The sequence below is a fragment of the Sinohyriopsis cumingii genome, chromosome 3 (assembly GCF_028554795.1).
Source record: "Sinohyriopsis cumingii isolate HCF-2022 chromosome 3, ASM2855479v2, whole genome shotgun sequence".
Taxonomy (NCBI): domain Eukaryota; kingdom Metazoa; phylum Mollusca; class Bivalvia; order Unionida; family Unionidae; genus Sinohyriopsis; species Sinohyriopsis cumingii.
In genome coordinates this window covers 17,555,927-17,568,139 of record NC_142963.1, presented here as the reverse complement: position 1 = coordinate 17,568,139, position 12,213 = coordinate 17,555,927, and the positions used below count along the sequence as shown (strand labels likewise).

General features: G+C 34.9%; 1 protein-coding gene across 1 annotated transcript in view; it reads right to left on the bottom strand.

Annotated features, from left to right (window-relative positions):
- The window catches only part of LOC149802494 (ADP-ribosylation factor-binding protein GGA1-like), a 78,936-nt gene that overhangs the window by 24,581 nt on the left and 42,142 nt on the right, over positions 1–12,213 (bottom strand). Inside the window, exons 8-9 of the mRNA XM_089951524.1 lie at positions 6,813–6,897; positions 4,710–4,814 (exon numbers count right to left, since the gene is read on the bottom strand). Coding sequence (XP_089807650.1) covers positions 4,710–4,814; positions 6,813–6,897 — 190 coding nt within the window. The remainder of the gene's footprint in view (positions 1–4,709; positions 4,815–6,812; positions 6,898–12,213) is intronic.

Below are 12,213 nucleotides of genomic sequence, written 5' to 3'. Positions count from 1 at the left end.
AATAAATTAGTGAAAGTGGATCAATATCCACCTTTTTTTAACCACTGTAGATAACTAAAATAATTTCATATTTATTTGTTAATATCATTTAATAACTTGATCTTTCATTAGTCATACACTACATGGGTTCATTATAGACTATGTCCCTGTGTAAATGACACTTATTTTTCAACACTGGCACATGAAAATTCCCTCCATGGCACCTTATCAGTCCATAAAGAAGACACCATGAGATATAAAAGCTTTACAACTGATTTTTGACTGAATCGAGAGCATCCCAAGCTTACTGAATAGGGTGTGCTCACAGCCAAAGAAGAATAAGACATTTCAGTTGGTTGACAAGTGTGTCTATGTGTGTGATTTGCATTTTTAATGTAGCTTTGACAATTTTAAAGTCATATCGTCTGCAGTGTGACAGTTTATAGTGATGTCTAGCACTGGGGCATCATGACGCAGACATGTAGCATCATGTCCCACCCAGTCATATTATCCTGACTCTGGGCCAAACAGTCCTAACACTCACTTCTAAATGCTGAACACCAAGTGAGGCAGCTGCTAGTACCATTTTTATAAGTCCTTGGTATGACTTGGCTGTGATTTGAGCCTGTGACTTCCTGCATCCAAGGCAGATGCTCAAACCACTAAGCCACTGAAGTGGTCTCAATTGGTTGACATAAATGTTTTAATGAGTTTGATCAGCTTAGGCAGAAACCAAGACTACACAGATGATCACTGATAGAAAATGTACAGTAGAGAAGATAACAGTGTTAGCAAATATACTGCTTCATTTCTTTCCCAAACAGCAAACATGCAGGAAAAATTGAAGATTCAAATATCCAAAATAAATTGCACTGAGGAATGGTTACTCAAGCATAGGAATTCAATCCCCAGTATAGAAGGCTCACAAAAGGGAAGGCTGATGATGACCACAGGGACATGAGTTATGGGTTTATTCATTTCTGCAATAAATATTCATATTACTTTATATACTCTGAATCAGTCGCTGATGAATCAGACTACTGCACTGTTTTTTTGTATAACCTCCCTTTTCATTAAATTCCAGTGTCCTGAACAATGAACAGAGCTTATTAACAGATGGAAATTTTTGAAAATGTGCTGAGTCTGCTTTTACAACAAATGATTAAAAGTATGAAATTCTGGTAAAGTGTATATTTATCGCAGAAATTAATAAATCCATGGTGTGAGTTCCTTTATAATGAACGTGTTTGAACTTCTGAAACAGAATACCATGTAAGGGTATTTGTGTCATGTTTTTTTTTTCTTCTTTCAAAATGACCCCATTTTTGACCTGGTTGGGGCAACCGGGCCCCAATTTTTCCATTTCTATAACTAACATGGATATTGTTCTTCTTTAAAAAATAAAGTTACAGGATGAAACTTCAGCCAATGGGATCTACAACTAATTCTTAATCTACAAAACTCTGTAGCTTTATAGTGACAAATAATGTTGATTGCTAATATCCATCCTTCTTACTTATGCCAGGAATCGTGACATCATTTCAAATGTTCTATTGTTCAAATATAAAATCTATTAAATTCTCCGGCCCTGCATAAGACAGAACAGGGTCTGGTAAATGTTAATATCAAAACAATCTGCTATTCACGTCAAGACTTTTTTCCCTCCTTCTTACAAGTAAATAATATTTATTCTTCCTTAGGAAATATTTTGATTCATATATTTTGAAAAAGTGTAGCACATCTCATAGACTTAATGTAATAGCCCACTATTAAAACACGAGACCCTCAAAGGGACTGATAATCTACTGGCACATCTCATAGATTTAATGTAATAGCCCACTGGGCTACCAACTATTAAAACAAGAGACCCTTGACGGGACTGATACTCTACTGGCACATCTCATAGATATAATGTAATAACCCACTGGACTACCAACTATTAAAACAAGAGACCCTCGAAGGGACTGATACTCTACTGGCACATCTCATAGATTTAATGTAATAACCCACTGGACTACCAACTATTGAAACAAGAGACCCTTGAAGGGACTGATACTCTACTGGCACATCTCATAGATTTAATGTAATAACCCACTCGGCTACCAACTATTAAAATAAGAAACCCTCGAAGGGACTGATACTCTACTGGCACATCTCATATATTTAATGTAATAGCCCACTGGGCTACCAACTATTAAAACAAGAGACCTTCAAAGGGACTAATACTCTACTGGCCAAAATGAATTTCCAGGAAATCAAGACCATTTCTTCATTTTAACTGCCAAGTGTTGAATCCAAGTGGAATATTTTTTAGCAATAAAAAGATTTTCAAAGTAGCCACTGTGACAGCCATACTGGATGTAATGTTGGTACCAATTTCATGTAGGGCCAATCAGACATCATCGTAAGTCTTTTGATGAAAACCCATGTCAACATAACAATCCATCTAGCAGCATTAGGAGATTTTTTAAATTGCTGCCTATCTAATGAAAACTCATTTTCTATTGAAGACTCTATTGAAAACTCTATCTTGATATGATTTTCATGAAGAATAGTAATAGTAAGGTTTTCAAGATGGCTGCAATGGTGGTTATATTGAACATCAGATAGGCACCAATTTAATTTGGGACCAACTTCACAAAATAAGGAGTCTACTAGTGAAACTGCCATTTGATATGACCATCCATTTATTAGAAGTAGCAATAACAAGACTTTTAAGATGGCCTCTGTGTGCCAGGCATATCAGATATCCAAGTGGTACAGTTTTCATTTAGGACCAACTAGACATCATAAGAAATCTTCTGGTGATAACCTATGTTGATTGAACATTTCATTCAGAAGGAGTAGCAACAACAAGATGTTCAAGATGGTGGCCTTGGTGTGCTGAACATCAGATCTGCTTTATTCTAAGTCAGAACCAACTAGACATAATAAGTATTTTAGTGTAAACATCATCTCAAAATTGCTTTTCATTCAGAATGAATAACAAAATTTTCAAGATGGCTGCCACAGTGACCATTGTTACGTGTTTAGGCTCGAATAAACAGTAACAGAGAAAGAGTGAAAACAACAAGCTTTTTAAAATTTAACAATTAATTTATTTTCCTGGAAAAATTCTGTAAAAATGAAAAAAGGAGAAGAACTTATGGTTTCAAGAATCAAATCCAAAAATAATCTAAGAATAATCTACAAATTAAATTGCAAAAGTCCAAGTAATAAATGTTCTAATAATTTCAAATTCGAATCCTAATGTAAAATCCCAGATGGATGACGATGACGTATGCTGTAGTTAGTACTGTGCTGATCTACACTTCCTTGTAAAAATACAAATAATGGCACTCTGGTGTTGGAAATCCAAATTAAATTCGTAAGCAATGTCTTTCCAAACTTTCTGTGTGAGCACTTCTCAAAATATTTCCAGAGAAAAAAGAATTAATCCTTTTGAAATCCAATTGATCTGAAGAAAATTGTAACTTAAAATCTGGCTACAACAAAATAACTTGACATCAGTGTAAAAAGCCCAAAACTGAGAAATCTCTCTTAAAGCATCTCTATTAAAACTAACAAATGCGTAATAATGGGAAAACACAATGCTGATATGACTTTCTCTAAGTAGCAATAACAAGATTTTCAAGATGGCCACAGTGATGGCCATATAGATGTCTGAGCAGCACCGTTTTCATTTAGCATTAACTAACCTATAGAATAAACTGTCAATTTTCATGGCAATCCTGCAAGTAGTCAAAACAAAATAGCAATAAAAAACTTGTGCTAACAAATGGATGGATGATGAATTATGTGTGATGGACATGATTTATGACTGGTAGAGCTAAAAATCATTCCCTAGATCTGGAATTGTTGTAGCCTCAGGGCCCTATTTCTTAACCCTGTTTAATCACATATTTCCTAAGATCTTGTTAAATAATATGCTTTACTTTCATCTTCAATATATATTCAAGTTTTCAATGGAACAAAAATCTAATTAATCTTCTACCATGCCTAATTTGGCTCTTATCAACAACAAAAATGTTTCCTTGATACTTTACATACAAATATGAACATGTTGCAAATAATATGAAGATACAAAGATACAAATTAAAATTAATACCTATTCATTAGATCAGAATAGATTTATTTTTATAGTAAAGCTTAAATGTTTTAATCTGAGACTACTTCCTGACAAGAAAACCATAAATGACTATATGGCCTGTCTGCAAACCATGTATACTGTAAACTTTATTCTTAGTCATGGAGTACCAATCTTTGCAGAGTATTCTGCAGAACTACAGGTTGACACATTTAAATACCAACTAAATGCAAATCCTAAGTTTGAAAAACTAAGTGCAACACAATGGAAAGCATAAATCAATGAACCATGAAATATCACACTGAAAGGTGTGGTAATCCATGTGACACATCTAATGAACAACTTACAAGACTCAACAAGCAACAGTGTCTGCAAAAATGGACCTAAACACTAACCCTAACCTCAGTGTTCACTCCAGACAGACATGGATATACATATTCCATCCATAAGCCAGAACTGATTTGCAATATGGCCTCCAAAAGTAATGGTAAGTTACAAGGAAAGCAAACAAAGCAAAGTGAATGAATATATATATATATATATACACACACACACACACACACACACACACACACACACACACACAGACAGAGACACAGAAAGAGAGTTGCAATACCCCAATATCTGACAAAATTTAATCTACCTGGTTTATTTCCTTCTGGATGTCCATTTTCTTCAACTTCCTCCACTTTATGTCGGTAAAGGCTCATCACCAGCATTACATCATCATTGGCACGGAGCACCTGACCTGTTCAAACAAATGAATGGCACATTATACACTTGCCTCATGTTTAACAGTCCTATTTGATATTGTGTGCAGAAACCATTTTTCTTCTTTCAATCACAATGACCTTTAACCTTTTAAAATTTATATCACAAAGCTTCTTCCATGCCCCAAGTACAAGCCATCCACAAAATCTGGTTGAGGTATATCCTGTAGAACTAATGTTTCTTTGTGAAAACTGATTTTATTCCTTCAATGATCTTGACCTTTGACCTTTTTACCTTAAATCAATATGCTTCTTCATTACCCCACATGCAAGCCATCTACAGAGTTCGGTTGAGGTATGTGATACAGAACTAATGCTATAATGCATAAACCAGTTTCATTCTTTCAGTCAGTGACCTTGACTCCAAAATAAAAAAGTGTTCTTTTTACCAAATGCAAGCCATTTACAAAGTTTGATAACTAAAGATGATTGACAACTTAAATTATTGTGTCAAAACCAATTTTTTTCTTCAGTCAGAGTGATCTTGCCCTTTGACCTTTTGAGCTCAAATCAACGGGGTTCTTCCTAATTTAAAGTGCTAATCATCCCAAATTTTGGTAACCATGGATAGTGGAAAACTAAAGTTATTGTGCACTTTTCTTCTTTCAGTCACAGTGACCTAAACCTTTGGCCTTTTTTTGACCATAAAATTGATAAGGTTCTTTCTTAGCCACAAGTACAAGCTATCCACAAAATTTGGAAACTTTTTTGCAGGAGCAATTAAGTTACTGTATAGAAACAAGTTTTCTTCTTTCAGTCACAGCAACCCTGATCTTGCAGCTTTTGAGCTTGAAACTGATAGGGTTCTTCTTTATTCCAGGTGCAAGCCATCCACAAAGTCTGATAACTGTTGATTGTGGACTCAAGTAATGTATATTTGAAATTGTCAACTTTGATGTTTCACCCCAAAATTAATAGTTTCTTTCATACACAAAAATGCATTAAATAAGTTTTGTAAGGATAAATGGTGCAGACCTCAAGGACATCATAACATAATATAATCTGCCTTTGGCAAGCATATAAAACTTTAAACCAATAAAAACAGATTCAAAATAATCACTCTCCTTCCATCAGTGTATATAGAGTTCAGAATTTTGGACAAAAAATTGCTGCATGCATTGAGAGATGGATGAACTGATGGTTTGGGTTGGTTTAATCTTTGTATTTTAAGGCACAGGAACATATTTGAGCAACACCATGGTAGCTGAACCAGGCTTTTCTGATGATAGGATTCAAACCCACACCCTTTCAGTCACAAGCACAGCATGCTAACTGCTGACCCACTGTGGCTTTTTCAGATGGACATGACAGATCATGAGATATCCATGAAATTGTGAATATAACAAAACATGCCAATGAAGAACACTCAAGTGACCACAAATTGTGCCATTTACATATTAAATGCAATGTGATGAGAGAATAGAGATTTTTTAAGTATACCTGAATCAAAGAATGTTGTATGGGTGATCATCTGGATTTAGTCTGTGCTGCAGAGCAAATCTATTATCAGTCTGGGCAAGCATAGCCAATTTATTACCAGTCTGGGCATGCATAGCAAATCTAGTACCAGTCTGGCATGCATAGCAAAGCTAGCACCAGTCTGGGCATGCATGGCAAATCTAGTACCAGTCTGGACATGCATGGCAAATCTAGTACCAGTCTGGGCATGCATAGCAAATCTAGTACCAGTATGGCATGCATAGGAAAGCTAGCACCAGTCTGGGCATGCATGGCAAATCTAGTACCAGTCTGGGCATGCATAGCAAATCTAGTACCAGTCTTGGCATGCACAGCAAATCTAGTACCAGTCTGGGCATGCACAGCAAATACATTACCAGCCTGGACATGTATAGGAAGTCAAATACCAAGACATACATTTGATATATCAGCTATTCAAACACTAACAATGATTGAAGTTTAGATTAAATATTGGCAGGTTATAAACAAGGTGATACAGAGAAGAAAATCTGGCATACTTAGTCCATCAGAATCCTTTTCATCAGATTCACTGGCAAGACGAAACAACTTTGGTCTCAATTTCTCAAGTGAATCAAACAATTCCTGAAAAATAATATTTATCCCATTAGTTATAAAAAGGACATGTATGAATAAACCCAAATTCATTTATGAACAGTGTTCATAAAGTTATGAAGCTTTAAAATCAATTATACTCTGCATGAGCGGCCATAACGAAGATAAGGTTGTTGACAGTGTGTAATCAATTTTCAAACTTCAACACTTTATGAAACCTGTGAAAGACAAAGTTCAGTTCTTATTATTATAAACAGTTATTGAAAAAAGGAAAGAATCTCTAGGAATAAATAGCTTTTAGTTTTATCACATGATGCAATTTTAACCTGTCTAAATGTTTGTTACAAAGGCTTGGTTAAAAATGTGTAATTATATCATAATCATTGTATATTAGGGTATGTTTCTGCTTTAAGAAAAACAAAACCTTTTAAATACCAAAACCAAACATTACTGAATAACAGTTTCCTATTCCATCCCAATGATCCTTTCTCAAGATTACATACAGTTATCATATTCAAACTCAGATTCAACTCAAGATTCTAATGCTGGATTGGTCCCTCGTTTGATGTTAGCCAATCAGATATCAGAATAATCAGCTCAGTTGGAGCTGAAGTTGATAATTTTATGTAATCTTAGAACAGTAAATAGTTTTCCAAAAACTTGTGAAAAATGCAACATCACTGAACACTCAAGAAAATTAATAAAATCTTTACATGGAGACTCAATATAATTAATTATTAATACGTATATCGACATATTCCTCTGCATCTTTTCTTTAAGGTTTGTTTTCAAGGATGATCATTTGTAAATACTTGAACTTAGCACCTTTTGAACTTTCATCTGTACATGATAAAAATCCCCAAGAAAAATTAGTTCTTGTCAGCTACATTGATATTATTATTAACATTAATATTATTATTATTTCTTAAGCATGAAAGAATTCTTAAATACTGACTGAGATACAAATGAGTAATTAGAAAAGAATTGGAAACCATTCCAATTTTCCTAAACAACTTCAAAAAGAGTGCAAGGGCAGCTATTGTATTTGGTATTGTACTGGGGTTTTTTCATTACTGTGACCCAAATATATGGTTTTTGGACATTTAAAAGTTTCAAAGTTTTAATGTACATGACAAAATATGCTTTATGCTGAGATTATGCAAATAGTTTGAATGTACTCAAGTCAAAGATATTCCAGTTAGAACGGTTACTGTCTTGAATGCATCCTCCCTCCCACCCCACCCTCCAACCAGTATCCACTCACTTTTTATGGCCAGAATTTCTTGGTATCAACAAGATTGTACTCAAAAGTACCCCTCTAGAAAAGCCACATCTCTAATGCAACCAGTATTTTAGCAAATTTAGTTTATATGGGGAGTACAACTACTTTAATTAAGAGATATTTACCAGTCACTATTGTTAAGCTTATTCCTTTCAAAATAGAAAAACTTTGCTCACTGCTAGATGCATCATCATCCTGTTCTAGAAATTATAATAATATGTGCACTGAACCATTCTGAATACCTGTCATTGGCCCATGTGTAACAGCACATCATCAGTCTTTTTAATGACACTGGCTAATGAAGGATATCAGAGTGGGTGGGAAAAGGGCATCAAATAGTGACAGGTAAATATCACAAAATTAAAATTAGTTTTACTATCACAGAAAACTACTTTTTAATATCAATAATGTTATCTTTACAATTGTTATTCTGAATTTGTCAGTATGGAGGGAGGCTGATGGAAGGCAAAGAATCTGAGGATTGGTGTGAAACAGAGTACCTCTGTGTTGCAAGAGTAGATTCTTCGACTTCTACTTTTAGGGTGAAAACACGGCTTTCACTTTTAAATAGTTTAAGACTCTCTTGTTGTCACCAATGTCCTTAGCAAAGTACTTGTTCTGGCTCTAAATAAGCCTCCCCCCCCATGAATCTGAAGTGTTGGTCTACAGCAGACAGTAGTGGGGTTTGGTGGCATGCATAGGACCTCCCATCAGAAACTTTTCTTGAATATACCACCACTTGAAATGTTAACCCTAGAGAAATATGATATGACAGTGAATCCGATGGTGGCTTCCAGACTGCCAAGAAGTGACACTTAAAAGGAAAAAGATGTAGTCACCCTTGGGATATCAGTTCTACCATAAAATGTATGGCTCCCAGAAGAAACAGATCAAGGTGAGCTCATAGTGACCTATTTTTCTGCAAAGTCCAGGATTTTGTGTATTCTTTGAGGAAACATAAACTCAACTAAAGAGGTAAGGAAATTCATAATTATGTAAATAAAATGCTAAAAAGAATTAGACCTGATTTCTCTAGGTTAGGGATAAGTCCTAACCAAGTCACTGTGGACCAACAGCAAATCATATGACATCTATCACTAGATTGTGTCTGATCACTGACCTAGGACTTCTCCTACCTGATAGGGGCTCTCAGAGATCACTGACCCAGAATTTGTCCTATCTCAGATCTGCCAGCCCTGATGAGTCCATCTCAGTAAGGCAGTTGATTTTTTTCCATAAGACTGACTAGTTTTCAGTAAGGTGTAACAAAATATCAATAACTAATACTGTAAAGCTGGAAAATGTAATTAAAAGTTTGACGCATCGACGATAAACATTATGTTCAACTGAAATGTTTGTAAAGTATACAAAGACTTTATTTACCACTAGTACAGCTGCACAAACTCAAGTTCCAAACCATATGCAGCTCAATGGCTTGTTGCCATCTCTCATATCTCCTGCCATGAGACATACTCAAACTGGCACATGATGTCCAATAAATGTAATTGTGTCCTTTAAAGCTTTTATTCACAAGAATCTGAATAATCCTTTTTATTCTTCTGTGTTGATTGTTAACACTTTTCTAGAGGTTTTCTTTTCCTTTCGTTGTAAACATGCATCACTTTCTGGACACCATTTTTAAAAATTCTATAATCAACAGTTTGATCATGCAGACGCTTCACATGAACAAATAGATACAGTTTAAAGCATCTGGGGTGCTGCTGCAAAGTTACTCTGGCTCCCTAATTTTACAAATTCTAATATGAAACCCAGATCCAAAATAAAACACGGATGAACCAATTATCCAGATTTTTTGGCAACATTTTTCTGTAGTTTTTGCTATTATGCTGTAAGTCTGTATTTTTTGTGTAATTTTTTTAAGACCTATGGCAAAATCATAAGAGATGGCAGGTCTGCTATCTAATAGGGGCTCTCTGAGATCACTGACCCAGGACTTGTCCTATCTGATTGGGGCTTTCAGACTCGTATTGCAATTCTGATCCTTTACCTTCTGTATTATGTTTGCTGCAAAGACCATGGGGTGATAGGCAAAGGCCCATAACACCTCCCAACTGATTTACAACACAGCCATGGTCCAAGCTTCTGGGTCCAGAGCTGCTGAGATAAAGGTGGGAAGTTTGTAGCTAAAAAGGGTGATCATCAGGTGCCCCCAAAGCTCACAAATCCGATGAAAAACTGACAGATGAAGAGACCATTCCATATGGATAATCTCACACTTTCTCGAGTGAATGTTGGCCAGGATAAGAGCTTAGTACCATGAATAATTACATACCAAGATAAAGCATAAATACATTACAGACCAACAATTTAATGTTCTGGAGGGGCCTGACTTTTTTAATTAAAAAAGATTCCATCTGGCAATTGCTGGAAAAATATCTTGCATTGATCTAAAGAAAAAGAATGGCATAATATTTCCATTACTTCATTTAAAAAATAATTATCTTGAGATAAAAATACAATATCTCAGCTCAAAAGAAAATCAGCCCCCCCCCCTTTCCGAAGTTACCTAATAATAGATGAATTTGCTTTGTGTATGTTAACAGTTGTAATCTAAAAACTGTAACTCATGGGATGATTCTGTATGCATTATATCTGACACCCTATGAAAGGAATTGAGAGAGCTTGTTAATAAAATAGGAAGCGTTGACTTTGGAGCCCACAATTTACCAGCTACATAGCTCATATATTAGACAGGGAAACTTTGAGTGGGATGCCAACACCCAGGCGAGATATTTATCGGAGAGATGGCAATAAACATCCAATAAACATAAAACACACTCAACAAAAGGGAATATATTTATCAGTAGGGCTGATCAAATCCCGGATGCTCGGGACTACACAATTTGAAGTCAAATAAGTAAAATTTTCCCATTAACTGATGCTCGGGACTACATATTTTGAAGTCAGATAAGTACAATTTTCCAAATCACAAATGTAGGAAAAGTACTTTTTTCCCTACTTTAAAACAAGTAGGGCAAATGCTATTTTTTTTACACTTAATGATTTTATCTGCCTTTTTCTGGCAATCTGGTCATACTAAATGCTTGACTCTCCTTCTATTCATTCACATCCTGTGATTTTACAGTAAGTGACCATTGATAACTGCTGCATGGGTGTAAGTTCTATTACTGCTTAACTGCACAATGGGCCAAGTGAACAAATTATAAGCTAAAAACACTTTTAAAAAAACAAACAAATCGAGTAGGATTATTGTGCGGTGCTTTAAACAACCTTGTTATAATGTATTTATTCAATGGATACTCATGAGCTGATCACTCTTTGATTTCAATCCAAGTCGATGCAATGAAATTTATCAATGTAACTATCCATTTCCTTTACGAACTGAATGATAGCAATGAGTCTTTATTTTAATCGATTATACATAGGAATGACTTCAACATGCAGTATTGTGTTTATAGCTAACAAATTATGCTAAAGGAGTGGTCTGTGTTTGCATTTAAATGTCAAAATGTATGTTATCAAGGTCAGAAGTGAAAATGAATTTTAAAATTTTAGGTTAGTTTTAGGTTTTTTCATGGTTTTAAAATATTTTTGTCATTTAAGACACATGGTCATCATAACATTTATTACAAATCTGTTAAAGTATGCTTTGAATTTGTTTCTAAATATAATGCAAACAAAGATAAAGTGGAAATTAATAAATAATTTAAATGACTGGATGTCATTAATGTGCATAGTTCATGCACTTCCTTTTCTGCTAGGCTAACCTAACGAAAAACTGTTTGCAAAAAAGTACCTTTTCTGGGGTCAGGGCAGAGCTATTCAACCAAAATTTGGTATTTCAACTAAAATGAATTTAAATATGAAAAATTTGATTTTACATGTGGAAATTTTGAGGATCTCAAGTGGCAACAAAGACATATCCATGTAACAGACTTTGGGCTAAATTAACACCAAAGGTGCTGAAAAGGTGCATTCAGTAATGAACAAGGGTAATGGGAATAGTAATGGCTTGGAGGACTGAAGTCATCCTAATATTAGTCTAAATGTTAATTTCTTACATATAGCTTGAGAAGTAAAAT